Source organism: Apodemus sylvaticus, chromosome 1 (assembly GCF_947179515.1).
Source record: "Apodemus sylvaticus chromosome 1, mApoSyl1.1, whole genome shotgun sequence".
In the NCBI taxonomy this organism is placed as follows: Eukaryota; Metazoa; Chordata; class Mammalia; order Rodentia; family Muridae; genus Apodemus; species Apodemus sylvaticus.
In genome coordinates this window covers 15,595,449-15,612,059 of record NC_067472.1, presented here as the reverse complement: position 1 = coordinate 15,612,059, position 16,611 = coordinate 15,595,449, and the positions used below count along the sequence as shown (strand labels likewise).

The following is a 16,611-nucleotide window of genomic DNA, read 5'->3' as shown; positions in this document are numbered from 1 at the left end:
CTCTTTTCCTTATTACTGCGTACTCAGCAGGTTGGTCTTAACTGAGCCCTACAATACGCATACATCACGTCCTTCTAATCTGCCTTCAGCGACTACAATTCCCAGAAATCCTCGAGGGAGGTCAGGGTCCTCGTCTTCTTCCAGGGTGCAAAGTGGTTCACTGCATGGCCTTCTGGGATTCGTAGTCTTGCAGTGTCCTTCGGGAGATGTAGTTCCCTTCCCACAATCGGCTGGGCGAGGCGGCGCCGGCGATCAGAGCAGCGCTGGTGTTCAGGGGCCAAGATGGCGGCGCGCCGGGGACGGAGAGACCGAGTCGCGCCGCCTCCGACTGGGGGCCCGGGTCCTGACCCTGGCGGTGGAGTCCGCGGCGGCGGTTGTGCGAGTCGAAGCCAAGCGCCGTATGGGACCGTGGGCTCCGTGAGCGCCGCGGAGCAGGTGAGAGGGTGGCCGGCGGCCCGCGGCTGGTAGCAAAGCGGCGTGTGCCGGGCGGTGACACGTGGACGCCACAGGAAAGGGAGGAAGCACTTGCGTGCCGATGCTGCGGGAGTTGGGTAGGGCTGAGAAGACCTAAGTTGTTTGCGGAGGGCATGCCAGCAGAGGCAGGAGCCCTGCGGCGATTCCTGGGAACGCCGGAGGGACAGTGTCGGGCGTCAGAAACGTGGCCCTAGCCGGGGCGTCAGGGATTCGGGATTGGAGTTGAAGGCTAAGACTTCTTCCTAAGGATGCCTAGGAAGCTTCACCAGCTTGGCGCCGTAGTTCCTTTTTCGGAGCACGTGGGGTGTGGGGGGGACGATTTCCCGGGAGAACTTGTCTGCCTCCCCCTCCCCCTAGGCGGCGCGGGCGCCCACGTGGGTAGGGCTTGCCGGCGGGGGCGGGGGGAGCTCGGGGCGCGGGTCCACGTGGGGGCGGGGAAGGGATGTCCACGTGGCTCCTGTCCCAGGCTGTCGGGCATCTAGTATCCGCGCTGTAGCCGCACTGCCGGGAACTGGGTGTGTCTCAGCTGCTCCCGCCATCTCTGGCTTGTGCTGGGACCTCTGGTCTGGAGGTAGGTAGAGGTTGCTGGAGGCAACTTTGCTCGGAGCCTTAGGAGTTTTTTCACTCTTGCCTGCGTCTACAACGCCTTCTGTCGGCAGATGGTGGACTTTCCAGATGTTCTCAAAGTCGGCTTCCTAGATATGTCAGGCGAGGGCTGGAGGACTTGAGGCTGAAGGGCTGGGGAGAATTGAGTTCGTGGAGGATTCTGTCTGACTGTCTTGGAGTGAGTTGTGAGTCACAGACATTGGCGTTTTGGTTGCCCGAAGTCCTTCATATGTGTGATTCAAGGATCATTGGGAGTTTCACCTTACCTGTGACTAGTTTAATTTTTTCTGGAATTTTTGATGGAGATAGGAAAAATTGGAGGTGGTTTGAGAACTATTGAATGTAGTTGAACATTTGATGGGTCAGAAAAAATGTTTTGTGCTGAACTTTGTGTGTGTGTGTGTGTGTCCGTCCCCTTGTCCCCTTCAGTTTTTATCCTACTATAAAGTGCTGGGCTTCTCAAAATGCTCAAATCAGGTTTGCATTGAAGTGAGCAGAAATTAGTTGTCTTTTTGACAGCAACCTCGTAGAGGTTTTATTGCAGGCTTCCCAATAATACTAGGTCCAGCAAAACAGCCTGTGTAGAATGACTTCGGGGCGTGACTCTGGGAGCGGCCGTCCTTTTTCCTCCAACCTTTTCCATCTTTTGTTGTCAGCACTGTTCACCATCACCAACTGGGAGAGACAGTAGGGGTCCGAGGTCCAACACTAATAGAAGTGACCGTGTGTCAACCCAGTAGTTACCAAGGGATCATATGTTTAAGTACAGATGTGTGGCTAAACCACACAGATATGATCCCTGCAGTATCCAAAGTTTAACTCAAGGTAGACATAATAATGATGGTGGGTGAGGCGGAAGGAGAGTGCGGGCTAGTTGGGATTTTGTAGTCATCAGTAATCTAATTTGGAGAGTACAAGTGGAAGCAACATTTTAAACTGAGATTCCTAAGGCTGTGTGAAAATCTTTTATCCGAGGGAATAGGAAGTGAAGATCAAAGACATGGCTTATGGGAAGAACCAAGAGGCCAGCCTAGCAGAAGGGTGGATGGGAGAGGGGCCAGCCCAAGAGGCTGCCAGGGAGAGCAAAACATACGCTATTGTAAGGAGTTTAAGTGTCATGCAGGAAGATACCATTGAAAGAATTTTTTTTCCTTTCTCTGTGTAGTCTTGGCTGTCACCTCAACCTCAGAGATCCGCCTGTCTCTGCCTCCTGAGTGCTGGGGTCACAGAAGGCAGTGCTGTGTCTTTTGAAGGGATTTATGATGGTCTTAGGAAATGACACATTATGGTTTTGTTGTTGTTTCTAGCTCAACTAGTTATATGTTTTAAAGTATATAGAAACATTTTTTTAAAAAAGTCCTTGTGCTGGGCTTAGAGGCAGGATAATCAAGAGTTTAAGGATAACCTTGGCTACATAGAAGTACAAGACCAGCCTGTGCCACATGAGACTTTGTGTCTAAAAAAACAAAGTTGGGCCAGGCCGTGGTGGTACACGCCTGTAATCCCAGCACTCTGGGAGGCAGAGGCAGGTGAATTTCTGAATTCGAGGCCAGCCTGGTCTACAGAGTTGAGTTCCAGGACAGCCAGGGCTCTCTACAGAGAAACCCTGTTTTGAAAAAAAACAAATCCAAACAAACAAACAAACAAACAAACAAAAAAAACCCCCAAAACCAAAAACCAAAGAAGACAACGTTGACTTTAAATTCTGGGTGAGCAAAATTGGTGTGAGAAAGCCGACTGAGAGGGTTTTGGAGTTAATGCTAGTGGAGAGTTCACTTTTGGTTTGGCCTTAGCCTTTGGCTGATCCTGTTCCCCTGGGAATGATTGTACCTGGGGAAGTGTGTGGGTGACGCCAGGTTAAGGGAGGTAGATGTTTCTGCCTTGGCCTCCAGCACCTGCCGGGAGGAGGTAGGAATGAATGGTTTATAGAGCTGGATTAGTCTGCTGGCCTAGTGGCTGGACTGTGGAAGGAGGCAGGGCAACTAGAGATACAGGCTACTTGCTCACCATGACTGTTTGCTGAGCCATGCGCTATTTCGCTTCTGGTGGTAATTACAGGATTGTGAAGCCCTCGGTGGGAGGAGCTAGTCCCTAAAACCTGCTGCCTTCTCACTTTAGCTTTGGGCCTAGACAGACTCCTGAAGTGTCCCTAAACTGGCCTGCTCTTTCCCTGGGCCCCACAGCTCCACCTTTTGAAAGGCTCCGTTCCTGGAAGGGCGTGCTGACACCTGCTGCTGTTTCTTTGGAGGAGTGCAAGTGCTCCATTTGCCGTGCTGCAGGGGAGTCGGCCTGTCTGATTCTGTTCTCAGATGCTTCGAGAGCAGATGTGCTCAGCTGCCGCTCTGGCCTCACCAGGTCCATTTTGGGCCTTGCCCTTGCCCTGCCTATGGTACTTGACAGGTTTGGGCGGGTCCTACCCCATGACAAAGCTGAAGACACTGCTAGTTCACAGAAGTGTGTGAGGCGGGGCCTCTCTATCTCTGCAGTCAAACTTTCTCTTTAGCTCCCTTGGTAGGAGTGGTGAAGAGACTCTTCCCCTGAAACTACCATTGACATCTGTGGCTCACCACTGGGTCCAGAGGTGTAGCTCGGATGTAGAGCCTTAGAGTGGGTTTAGTCTCCAGCACCAAAGAAAAAAAGGAGTATGAGCATTAGTTCAGTATACGACATGGTGAGGAATAATGGGTGACAATGGAGTAGAGGCATGGTAAGGAATAATGGGGTAACAATGGAGTAGAGGCACATATAAATTCCTCTGATGCACAGGATATAAATGAATACAATCATATTTCCCCCAAAAGAATTGGGAATCTATTATTTTTTTCTTTTAAAAAGTAATAACTTTTTGCATTTTTTTATTTTTATTTTTTTATTTTTTTGGTTTTTTGGAGACAGGGTTTCTCTGTATAGCCCTGGCTGTCCTGGAACTCACTCTGTAGACCAGGCTGGCCTCGAACTCAGAAATCCACCTGCCTTTGCCTCCCAAAGTGCTGGGATTACAGGCGTGCGCCACCACCGCCCGGCTAACTTCTTGCATTTTTAATTTATTTGGTTTGTGATAGTCTCTATGTAGTCTTGACTAGCCTGGCACTTGCCATATTAACCAGGCTGGCCTTGAACTCAGATATGCTGCTCCTGCCTCCCAAATGCTGGGTAAGGGTGTGTGCCACCACTTGTGTTTGTTTGTTTGTTTGTTTGTTTGTTGAGAGTAAAGGCTTAAGCCATTCCATTCTTTGGTATATGGTAGGACCTGGGTGTGTCTGGGTGTGTGTACAGAGCACAAAACTTACAGGCGTGTAACACCACTGCCCAGCAGCAGATGGCTGAGTCAGGGTTTCTCTGTGTAGACCAGGCTGGCTTCAAACTCTGAAATCCTGCCCGCCTCTGCCTCCCAAGTGCTGGAATTAAAGGTGTGCACCACCACTGCCCAGCAGCAGATGGCTTCTTAACAAACATTGATTTCCCCTCTGTGACAGCCTTTTCTTAAGTAGGCCAGTCTGGTTGCAAACTCACATATAATCCTTCTAGTTTTTCCAGCCTTTATGTTACAAGTGTATGCTAGGTCTTTTAATTCTAGCACTTTGGAAGCAGAGGCAGGTGGATCAGGACAGGCAGAAGTTTGATGCCAAGCCTGGTCTACAAACTGAGTTTCATGACAGCCAGGGCTACGCAGAGAAACCCTGTCTCCAAAAAGAAGAAGAAACCAACCCAGACCCTGGCCTTGACTGTTGTTGCTGTCGTTATCACTGTGTGTGTGGACCACGATTTTCTATGAGTACAGGTGAATGTGTGCTCTGGTGCGCGAGTGGTCTGTCGTGAGAGAACAGCCCCGTGGGTTTGGGGATTCTGTGGGTTTGGGGGATTGAATTTGGGTGGTCCACCCGGCTTTTGAAGTAAGCCAGCTGAACCATCTGCCCACCCTTTATCTTTCTGATGTCTTTGCTTCCCAGTTTAATAACAGTTCCAGCTGTTTACGGGTGGAGTCTAAACTGTTCTGCCCAGAACACTGGCTTGTGCGCGGTACTTAGTCCAGTCCTTTGACCATGGCAACAATGCTGTTTTAAGCCCATTGATGCCTGTCTCCCCCACCCCCAAGGGGTGTGTGTGATTTTAATGGAGTTATCAATTAGCTGCCCTCCACAAGACTTGGGTCTTTTTGATTCACCTGTCTCTTTTGCCTTAGGTTCATGAGGAGGGGAATGACTCCAGCTTTGTCAGTCTCTCTCGGCTGGGCCCATCTCTGAGGGAGAAAGACCTGGAAATGGAGGAGCTGATACTGCAGGATGAGACCCTACTGGAGACCATGCAGAGCTACATGGATGCCTCCCTTATATCCCTCATTGAGGACTTTGGAGAGGTAAGCTGGGGCTTGGAGTTCTTCAGACAGGATCTTTGCATGGGGTGGGGGGTTGTCTTGAATCGTTGGAGTTGTTTCAGAGATGGCTTTGTTCTCTCAGATCCTTGGCCTATCAGATGTCAACCTGAGCTCTTGAAAGGGTTTTAAAAAACTTTATTATTATTATTTTTTAAATAATTGTTTTTTTTTTAATATGAATACTCTGTAGCTGTCTTCAGCCACACCAGAGAAAGGCGTCAGATTCCATTACAGATGGTTGTGAGCCCCCCTGTGGTTGCTGGGAATTGAACTCAGGACCTCTGGAAGAGCAGTCAGTGCTCTTAACCAGAGCCATCTCTCTAGCCCCAATTATTATTTCGTAAAGGGCATTAGACTGCAGACTGCCAGAGTGTGAGCCCATGAAGGCCGCCTTCAGCTTGGGCCGTGGTCCACAGCTTAGTCCCCTCAGGGCCTTTGACCTACATGTCTAGGTGGGTCACAGACATTGCTTCTGAGCCTAATTCCAGTCTAGCCCAGGGTGGTTTCTGGAGCACCTTAGTCTCGCTTGAGTGTGTAAGAGTGTAAGACCCAAGCTTAAGGCTCCATCTGCCTTTCTCTGTTAGGACTAGCATATGGGTTAGCAGTAAGAGTGGGACCCATGCTACCATTACTCAGGTCCTTCTTGCCGGCAAGTTAAGTGAGTCTGGGAGACTAATATCTCTTGGCATTTAGTTCTTCCTATGCCTAGTAGGTTATTAGAAATCTTGTTGGGGGGGTCCTCTTGTCTTTCTGGAGCAGAGCAGGTTATCTCTGGAGGACCAGAATGAAATGTCGCTGCTCACAGCTCTGACGGAGATCCTGGACAATGCAGATTCTGAGAACCTGTCCCCATTTGATTCCATTCCTGATTCGGAACTGCTTGTGTCTCCTCGGGAGAGCTCCTCTGTGAGTATGGGATTTGGGGGGGGGGGCTACTCCAAAGGTTCCAACCACATCTGGGAACCTGATCATACAGCTCTGCACAAACTAATTGGGATCTTTCTTCCTCTTAGCTGCACAAACTGCTCAATCTTTCTCGGACACCCCCAGAACGTGACCTTATCACCCCAGTTGACCCTTTGGGACCCAGCACAGGAAGTAGTCGGGTGAGCGGGGTAAGTCTGGCCTGGGATCCTTCAGAACTCACAGATGGGGTGGACATGGAGAGGCTCCGTCTGGAAAGCACGTGCTGAGGAGTGCCTACTTCCTGAGCCTGTTCTTCTCCTGCAGGTTGACATGTCCCTTGCAGATTCTCCGTGGGACTTCTCTCCTCCTCCTTTCTTGGAAACTTCTTCCCCTAAGCTGCCTAGCTGGAGACCCTCAAGAGCAAGACCTCGATGGGGTCAGTCCCCTCCTCCTCAGCAGCGCAGTGATGGAGAAGAGGAGGAGGAGGTGGCTGGATTCAGTGGTCAGATGCTTGCTGGTGAACTCGACAACTTGGTGAACAACTTGGACTTCCCCATGCACCTGGCGTGCCCTGAGGAGAAAGACACGTCCGAGGCAGCAGATGTGGCAGTGCCAGCCCCCGGCGATGAGAGCATCTCCTCCTTGAGTGAGCTGGTGCGGGCCATGCATCCGTACTGCTTGCCCAGCCTCACCCACTTGGCATCGCTTGAGGATGAGCTTCAGGACCAGTCTGATGACTTGACAGTGCCCGAGGGTTGTGTGGTGCTAGAGATTGTGGGCCAGGCTGCCACAGCTGGGGACGACCTGGAGATCCCAGTGGTGGTGCGGCAGATTCCTTCTGGAGCCCAGGCTGTGCTCCTGGATGAGTCTGAAGGAGCCAGTCCTGCCCTGCAGCTACTCACGCCCACTGTGGAGTCTGGGATGGAAGATGCTGTGCCTAAAGTTGCTTCTTGCCCTGATCAAGAATTACCACTGAGCTCTGCCTGCTTACTGGAGCCCAGGGAAATCATGGAGTCGTTGGCACCCAAGGAACCTCAGAACCTACCTGCTAATGCAAGTCGGGGTTCTCAGAGAGTTCCCAGAAAGGGCAGGAAGAAGAAGAACAAGGAGCAGCCAACAGCCTGTTTGGAAGGCTCCACCAGGAGGCTGAGACCATCTTCTCGACGACAGTCTACTGCAGCTACAGAGGTGAACTCTCAGGCAGGCAGCTTACAGAAACAGCCTCAGGAAGAGCTTCGGAGAGAGGCTGCAGCCCCTCAGAGCAGAGGGAAGCCACGGGCTTGGGCTCGGGCATGGGCAGCTGCCTTGGAGAAGACTGGGTCTGAGAACTTAGAGACAAATGCAGGACAGGATAGTCCTGCTGAAGAAGATGCTCTAGATCTCTGTCCTAAGCTGGTTGAGACTAGCCAAGCCAACTCCACTCTCTCCTTAAATGACTCTGCTCAAGCTGACTCCATGCCGGTTGACTCTGTTGAGGGTGATTCCCCTGCAGTTGGCAATGCCGTACCTGTTGACCAGGCTTCATCTAGTATAGAGCTGGTTGGTTCTCTCCCAGGAGGCCCAATGTTGACTAGCCCAGTCCTGGCTGACAAGACAGATCTTGAACCCACTGTGGCTATTCCCACTTCAGATACCTCGGCTCCATCTGATGCTATCCTAGCTAACACAGTGGCAGTTGACCCTGTTCCAAATGACCTGGCTCCAGTAGATCCTGTGCTGGTTAAGTGCAGACCCACTGATCCTAGGCGTGCAGCAGCAGCAGCAGCTCAGGGGAGCCGTCCTTCCCTAGAGTCCGCAGACCATCCTAAGGTCACCCCTGAAGTCAAGAATGCCCTAGGTCCTCTGAAGGTGGAAGGTAGTACCAGTGCTCCAACCCAAGAAGCCAGACCTCGGCCTCTCAGCCTGTCTGAGTACCGTCAGCGAAGGCAGCAGCGGCAGCCAGAAGCAGAAGACAGGAATTCTCAGCCCCCAGCTGGCAAGTGGCCTAGTCTCCCAGAGACCCCCAAGGGGCTGGCAGATATCCCTTGTCTTGTTCCTTCGGCCCCAGCAAAGAAGCCAGCTCCACAGAGAAGCCCTATAGCTCTACCAGAGACTTATTCTGTGTCTGTGGGTTCTAATCCTGCCTCCCCTACTCCTGAGCCTTCTGCAAGCAAACTTACCGCTTCAGCTCACTCTGAACAGGTGTCATCTCATGAGATGCCACTTCCAGTTAGGCCACCCCCTCCTACTTTGCCGTCTGTGTCTCCTGCTGGGCCCATCCCTTCCACAGTACCCACTCCTTTGCCATTTCCTCCGAGCATACCTCCTCTGCTTCCTTCAAGTGGCCATGGAGTCCCCAGCCTGCCCCCGCCTCCTTTGCAACTTCCTGGACTTCCAGTGTCAATGAGACAAATGCCACCTGACCCCTATACTCAGTATGCCCCTGTGCCACCCTGGCCTTGTTACCCCTCCGTGTCCCCTTCTGCCTATTCTTGTCTGCCCCCACCACCAACGATGCCCATAGTGTCTGGTACTCCTGGTCCCTATGCTGTACCCCCAACTTGCAATGTGCCTTGGGTACCCCCTCCTGCACCCGTTTCACCTTACAGCTCCAGCTGTGCCTATGGATCCCTTGGGTGGGGCCCAGGGCCGCAACAGCCTCCCTTTTGGCCTACTGTCTCTCCGCCTTCGTTGTCTTCAGCCTCTACTGGAAGAGCTCTTCCCCCATCCAAAGTGGAACCCAGCGGTCATCCAGCTGGTCCTTCCGAAGATGTGCTCCCTGTGCCAGTGGCTCCTTCCCTAAGTTCTAGGCCAGCCAGCCCCATAGCTCCACCAGTAGAACCTACAAAGCTGGAGGCTCAGCCAGTGCCTATATCTCCCCAACCGAAACACAAAGTCTCCGCCTTGGTACAGAGTTCCCAGATCAAGGCTCCACCAACTCTGTCTGCTGAGGGTGTAGTTTTTGAGGAGTCTGTATCAGAGAGGCTAAAGCCTGAGACCCAGGAGAGCAGACCAAGGGAGAAGCCTGTCTCCATGGCTCTCAAGGCTGCTCCCATACCAAAGCAGAGCACTGTCGCAAAACTGCCAGCTGTCCATCCAGCCCGTCTAAGGAAGCTGTCCTTCCTGCCCACCCCACGTGCTCAGGGTCCTGAGGATGTGGTGCAGGCATTCATCAGTGAGATTGGTGAGTGACAGACGGTGCGCTCGGTGCGAGGGCACAGGGCTTGGGAGATGCAGCTGTGTCCTACTCTTCTGGTGCACTGGGAGACATGTGAAGAGAGAAGCAAGGAGGTGTCCCTAAACTCAGTTGGTGAGGGCTAGATTTTAATCCTTTGTTGTGTTCTCTCACAGGGATTGAAGCATCAGATCTGTCCAGTCTATTGGAGCAGTTTGAGAAATCAGAAGGTGAGGAAATCTAGGTAGTTTTGTTCCAACTCTTATTTTTGTCTGTGCTTCCTTTGGGTTTAGCCTCATAGTAGCCTTCATAGTAGCAAGAACTGGGGTAGAGGGTAGAGGGCAGTCTCAACCATCAGAAGAGCCACTTAATTGGCACAAGGAGACAGCATTTCACCTGGGAGTGGTCTAAGCCAGGGACATGGTGGCATAGTGTTGGTAATTTAAAAAGAGTAGATAAAGAGAGGGTGTAGGGAGGGTGGGATTGGATGGGGACTTTTTCTACAGGGAAGCAACTCTTCAGTTGAGCTTTGAGAGGTGGGATTTTTTATGACATATGATATATGACATATATAGCACATAGGCAGAAAAAGAGGTCTTGGATGGTTACTATAAGATACATCTGGAGGGCTCAGTAGCTAAAAGCACCAGTTGCTCTTTCAGAGGTCCCAAGTCCAATTCTCAGCAACCACATGGTGGCTCATAACTATTTTATTTTATTTTACTTTATTTTATTTTATTTTATTTTATTTTATTTTATTTTATTTTATTTGAGACAGGGTTTCTCTGTTTATCCCTGGCTGTCCTGGAACTCACTCTGTAGACCAGGCTGGCCTCGAACTCAGAAAACCGCCTGCTTCTGCCTCCCAGAGTGCTGGGATTACAGGCGTGCACCACCACCGCCTGGGTGGGCTCATAACTATCTTATGCCACCGCCTTCTTTGCATGCAGGTATACATGCAGATAGAGCATTCATACATAAAATAAATAAGTCTTTTTTTTTTTTTTTTTAAGATGCATTTGGAGCCAGGCATGGTGGCACATGTTTTCAATTCCATCTTTCAGGAGGCAGAGGCAGGTGGATCTATGAGTTCCAGGCCAGCCTGGTCTACAGAGTGAGTTCCAGTACAGAGGAAGTTTCAGAACAGACAGAGAAACCCTATCTGGGGTGGAGGGTAGCGTTTCATTTAGAAGACAGTGAGGAACTTGACGTCTTCAAGAGAAAGCATGGTGCTAGGTGCTGTGGAGTCTGGAGGAACTCATTGGAATATCACTGGAGCAAAGAATCTGCACAGATGACACTTGAGTTGGTACAGGTCACTGCAGTACATGATAAGTGTAAAACAGAAGAGTTAGACAGGAAGGCTGTGTGTTAGAGATGTAGTTTCCTGGGAGAAACTATGCTTACCTGTGCCACTGTCCTGGCTTCAGTTGCTAGATAGATCTAAGGTCAAGTCTGGTGTAATCCCATCACTGGGAAACAGATCTTTGAGTTCAAGGCCATCCTCATATGGTGAGTTCCAGGCCTGCTAGGCTACATACTGAGACCTTTTTCAATTTATGGCTAGGAAATTAGTTTGGTCCATCAAGTTGGACTCTTTCTCACATTCAGTTGGGAGTGGGTACTTCTGAGCAGAAAAGAAATAAATTTCATTGACTAGATAGCACTGGAGAAGACTACATGTGAGTTCAGTGGGAACACGTCGGCGAAGCTGGCTTATTCTCTGGATATCAGAATGCACTTCTATGCTGCCTCAGTTTGGAACATCTGGTTGGGCTTTTAACTAATACGATTTCTTTACAGCCAAAAAGGAGAGTCCTCTCCCGGCTTCTGCTGACAGCTTGGCTGTAGGAAATTCAGGGTGAGTATGGAGCTATGAGCGAGTTACCCTACAGCTGTTGGTCAGCAGCCAGCCAGCACTCCAGGACTTCCAGCTGGACACCTTTGTGGCAGGGATGTTCATCAACTCTAATGTCTTCCCCCATTTTTTGTCCCCTTCTCTGTTACCCCCGGCACTGTCATGGTGATAGTTAGGGAAGATATGAACTATCGGGAATTCCGAGTGCCTTGGAGGTGCCCCTTAATTTATGGCACATTATTCTTTGGGAAATTTTTTCTCTTCCATTATCAGACTTCAAGCTTGTTCAGTGCTGATGATGGGGTCACCTAAAGTTGGGGGGTTAGCTGAGGCTCCTCCTCAATCCTTGGAGGGCAGGGCACCCGGATCCCTTTACTTTGCAGCATCCGATCAGTGAGGCCTTGTCTTTCACATTCCTGTCTGCTGAGCATGTCCTTTATACTGGTTTCAGCTAAGTTTGAGCTTGGTCGGCAAGGTTCCTTACTGAAGGAGGGGTGGAGGGCATGTGCAGGGTCATTTCATTGAAAATTCTACCTGGTCAGCCTGCCTCCTGAAATTTGGCAGGATTGAGTAAGCGCCATGTACACCATGGCTGTTAAGGCTTTCTGTGCTGGAGGAGTCCTGGGGCCACATTGGCATCCTTTTTTTCCCTACATACACCCTTCATTGCGTTTTGAGGAAAGCAGATAGATGCATAAGATATTGAGGCAATGAACCAGGCTTTCCCTTTTCCCCCACCAGCAGCAGTGACACTCCCCAGGAGAAGAAACCCCTAGACCGGTTACAAGCCCCAGAACTGGCCAACGTGGCAGGTGGGTTCAGGTTGTACTTGGGCTCTTAGTCTGTGCAGCACATGTGCAGTTTCTGCTGTGCATCAGGTGTGTGTCGGCATTGGGTACGACATCTGATCTCCATTGTGTTCATGGTCGGGCAGATGTGCCAATACTCAGTCGGAAGTGAGGGCCAATGAGGGGAGGATTATATGGAATGTTGTCCTCAGCTGAGGTTTGGAAATGATCACTGCTGTCACTCAGATGGTAGCTTTTAGGGGATAAATGGAACGGCCTGATTGGACTACAGAAGCAACTAGTTTGCTTTTTGCAGCTCTGTAAGTGGTTTGGTTTGACCCGGAGAGTAGAGGCTGATTTAGGGTAATGGGCAGAGAACTAGCCAGAGTCAAGGCCAGGGGTCAGATGATGGGGACTTTGAATGCCATATTGAGCTGCTTGAACATCACCCTGTGTATGTATTGAAGAAACAATTGAAAAAGCATTCTCACGTTGATTATTTTGGATGGTTTGTTTAGTAGGAATCTAGAAGACAGACAGGTATGGAGCCAGCAGGGAAGTAGGTAAGTTTATGTTATGAGTCTAGGTAAGATGCAACGTAGACTCAGGCGAAGTGGAGGCGCGCATTTAAGCATGAAGATGATTAGGTAATCAGGTCGAGCCTGGCCACTGGGCAGGGTTAGGAGCTGAGTGGCTGACCTCCGGGTTGTTCATTAAGCAGTGAGAGAAGTGGGCTGGCTGTTGTCGATGTTCGTACACTCTGAGAAGTGGGGTCTTGAGCCTAGATACACAGAATTAGGAGTATAAAACTGGATCTCACCCTGCTATCTCCATCCTCCCTCCCCCCACAGGGCTCACCCCTCCAGCCACCCCTCCCCACCAGTTATGGAAACCCCTGGCTGCTGTCTCACTGTTGGCCAAGGCCAAATCTCCTAAATCTACCGCCCAAGAGGGAGCCCTGAAGCCTGAAGGAATTACAGAGGCCAAGCCTCCAGCTGCCGCCTGCCTCCAAGAAGGGATCCATGGCCCCAGTCCCGTCCACGTGGGCTCTGGGGACCATGACTATTGTGTCCGGAGCAGGACACCCCCAAAAAAGATGCCTGCCCTAGTCGTTTCAGAGGTGGGCTCCCGATGGAATGTCAAGCGCCATCAGGACATCACCATCAAGCCTGTCTTGTCCTTGGGCTCAGCTGCTCCCCCACTCCCATGCACACCTACTTCCCAGGAGCCGCTTGATCACAGGACTAGCACTGAGCAGGCAGAGCCGGCAGCGCCTTGTTTTGCCCCATCCACCTTGCTGTCTCCTGAGGCCTCACCCTGCCGGAATGAAATGAACGCTAGGACTCCCTCTGAACCCCCAGACAAGCAGCGGTCAATGCGCTGTTACCGAAAAGCCTGCCGATCAGTCAGCCCCCCAAGTCTGGGCTGGCAAGGCCGCCGTGGCCGCAGCAGTCGCTCTGTCAGCTCTGGGTCCAGCCGGACCAGTGAAGCGTCCTCATCCTCATCGGTGTCTTCCTCATCCCGGTCCCGGTCCCGGTCCCTCTCCCCCCCCAACAAGAGGTGGCGAAGGTGAGCTTGGTGGCCTGTTAGATTCTGTCCTTTGGGAAGTCCTGCACTCTGGTTTGCTTTGAAAAGGCCTTGGGCTGGCTCGTTTACCTTCAGTCACTCTGGCTTTACTCTTCCTTTCCGTGGATTGTTGGAGTCTGATGCTCCGGAGGTTTCTGTTTACTCGAGACGTGCCTTGACTAGACAGCATTTGGTCTGATTGGGGTTATTTCGTACTATTATAATCGGTGCTTATACATGGTATTTGGTATTTTCTTGGTGTTAACTAATGCAGGTAGTGGGTTAATCTTACATGCTGGCGAGATGGCTCAGTCGGTAAAGATGCATGCTGCTAGGGTCTGTGACCTGAGTATGAACCTGGAGCCATGGTGGAATGAAACAAACGGGTCTCAGAAGTTATCCTCTGACCTTTTTATGCATGCTTTGACACACACACACACACACACACACACACACACACACGATAATTGTAAAAAGAAGGAAGATGCTTTTTGTGGGATGTGTTGCAGTTGTAGATCAATTAGTAGAGTTCCTGCCTCAAATGCATGAAGCCATGGATTTGATTCCCAGCACCATGTAAAATAGACATGCTGCATTGCCTGTAATCCTAGCGCTGAGGAGATGTGGCAGAAGGGTCACAGGTTAGAGTATCCTTGGTTACATGCAGAGTTTGGGGCAGTCTGGGATATATGAAACTCTGTCTCAAAAAACAAACAAACCAAAAAACAGTGTTTTAACACTGACACCTATCTTCTGAGATGGCTGTAAATAGTAGTTCTGACGTGGTAACCTCCCTGTCACCTTGGTTACGGTAGTCCTTTGAGATATGGCAGGGGAAGAGTCAGAACTCAGACTCTGGCACCTTGCCCCAGCACTGTAGAGTAGCTTTCAAAACTAGGGTTAGCTAGCCCTGCATCTCCTGAGTTGCCCTGAGTGGCCTTCCTCCTTCTCATGTGTTAAGTGGTTTCCCATTTTCAATGACACAGTGGAAAACATGTAGCAATTAGAGCTCAGTAGTAACAGAGCTAGCTGTATCAAGAATGCAGAAGGCCCTAGTATGATCCTCAGCACCAAAAAAAAAAAAAAAGAACTGTGACTGCTAGGCATGGTTGCACAGCCCCAGTGGTGGCGTACACCTGTAAATCCCAGCACTCTGGGAGGTAGAGGCAGGTGGATTTCTGAGTTTGAGGCTAGCCTGGTCTACAGAGTGAGCTCCAGGACAGCCAGGGCTACACAGAGAAACCCTGTCTCGAAAAAAAAACAAATCCAAAAAAAAGAAAAACGAAAAAAAAGAAAACGTTGATGGCCAGCTTGGGCTGTGTAGGTAGATCCTCCATCTCAGGGAAAAGGGTAATAAAGATAGGTAAAACTGTAAAAATGTTTGATGTATCTAAAATTGATAAAGGCGCACCCACTTGTTACCTGCAAAGAAAACCTGAAACTCTTGCGCTTCCCTTTATCAGTGGTCCTGAGCCTCCTGAGAGGGAGGAGTCTGGCCTACCTGTCCCATTCCTATCACTCCCATGCCCTTTGTTACAGGTCTAGCTGCAGTTCCTCTGGACGGTCCAGAAGGTGTTCCTCCTCTTCCTCCTCGTCCTCCTCTTCCTCCTCGTCCTCATCCAGTTCCAGAAGCCGGTCTCGCTCTGTGTCCCCTTGCAGGAGAAGTGACCGGAGGCGGCGGTGAGCATGAGCACGTGTTTGAGGGCAGTGCATCTAGGATGTCGGGCAGGGTTCTGATGGTACCTCTCTTGTCAGGTACAGCTCTTACCGTTCAAATGACCATTACCAAAGGCAGAGAGTGCTGCAAAAGGAGCGTGCAATAGTGAGTAGGGCAGCAGGTCATGGAGAAGGGGCTTATTCTGTGCTGTGAGCTCAGAGTCATCACTAGAGTGTCACTGTTCCTTTATCCAATATAGGAAGAAAGGCGGGTGGTCTTCATCGGGAAAATACCTGGACGGATGACTCGGTCAGAGCTCAAACAGAGGTTTTCTGTTTTTGGAGAAATTGAGGAGTGTACCATTCATTTTCGTGTCCAAGGGTAAGTCTTAAAGTTGGGGTGTTTATTATGTTAAATTCTTATACCTTGATGTTTCTCTGCCTTTCCTGTCTGCTACTGTGCTGGGCTGGGTGGGATTATTTTTATAATCAGAGGGTTGGCCATTGGGGAAATGAGAAGAAACCCCTCTGTACCCGGGATGCTGAGTCTTCTCCACAACCTGTGCACAAATGGCTCACCCTCTCCTAGTGACAACTATGGATTTGTCACTTACCGTTATGCTGAAGAGGCATTTGCAGCCATTGAGAGCGGTCACAAGCTGCGGCAGGCAGACGAGCAGCCCTTTGACCTCTGCTTTGGGGGCCGGAGGCAGTTCTGCAAGAGGAGTTACTCTGATCTTGGTGAGTGATGGAGAAGGGCTTCTTGACAACATAGATTTGGCTCTGCCATACAGAGAACGGAAAGGGAGGGTGAGTGGCGGTGGAGGGGGCTGGCACCTTCTTCACAAGCAGGGCAGTTTGCCTCTATCGATTCTCAGGTGGGCCATGGCTCCCATTTGAGAAGTCTGGTGAGAGACCTTAATGTTTGTCCCTCTCTGCTTCTGTAGACTCCAATCGGGAAGACTTTGACCCTGCTCCTGTAAAGAGCAAATTCGATTCACTTGACTTTGATACATTGTTGAAACAGGCCCAGAAGAACCTGCGGAGGTAACCCTGGGCATTCCTCCCCCACCCATTTCTCCAGAGGCATCCAACCTCTTCCAACCCCCTCCCCCACTCTAGGGGAGAGAGCTGCTAATGTGGAAAATGACTTTTATAAGGAAATGGAGAAAAAGTTAAATAAAAATGTGTTAAATTGGGAATTTTAAGTGGTATTTGGTTTTTAATA

The 16,611-nt window shown here is 50.5% G+C and overlaps 1 protein-coding gene across 8 annotated transcripts; it reads left to right on the top strand.

Annotated features, from left to right (window-relative positions):
- The first annotated feature begins 228 nt into the window (after nucleotides 1-228).
- On the top strand, nucleotides 229-16,585 carry Pprc1 (PPARG related coactivator 1). 8 transcript variants are annotated; one of them, XM_052184711.1, is made up of 14 exons: nucleotides 229-435; nucleotides 5,264-5,437; nucleotides 6,212-6,361; nucleotides 6,469-6,570; nucleotides 6,686-9,524; nucleotides 9,692-9,745; nucleotides 11,319-11,376; nucleotides 12,115-12,185; nucleotides 13,013-13,730; nucleotides 15,267-15,407; nucleotides 15,489-15,549; nucleotides 15,644-15,765; nucleotides 15,973-16,124; nucleotides 16,331-16,585. In XM_052184711.1, exons 1-14 carry the CDS (start codon nucleotides 283-285, stop codon nucleotides 16,432-16,434), a joined length of 4,899 nt encoding a protein of 1,632 aa, XP_052040671.1. In that variant the 5' UTR covers nucleotides 229-282; the 3' UTR covers nucleotides 16,435-16,585. The 8 variants fall into 8 exon arrangements, with proteins under 8 accessions (XP_052040671.1, XP_052040665.1, XP_052040658.1 ...); XM_052184705.1 differs by having other exon boundaries at nucleotides 230-435; nucleotides 6,215-6,361; nucleotides 12,118-12,185; nucleotides 15,483-15,549; XM_052184698.1 differs by having other exon boundaries at nucleotides 230-435; nucleotides 6,215-6,361; nucleotides 15,483-15,549.
- Nucleotides 16,586-16,611: the final 26 nt, after the last annotated feature.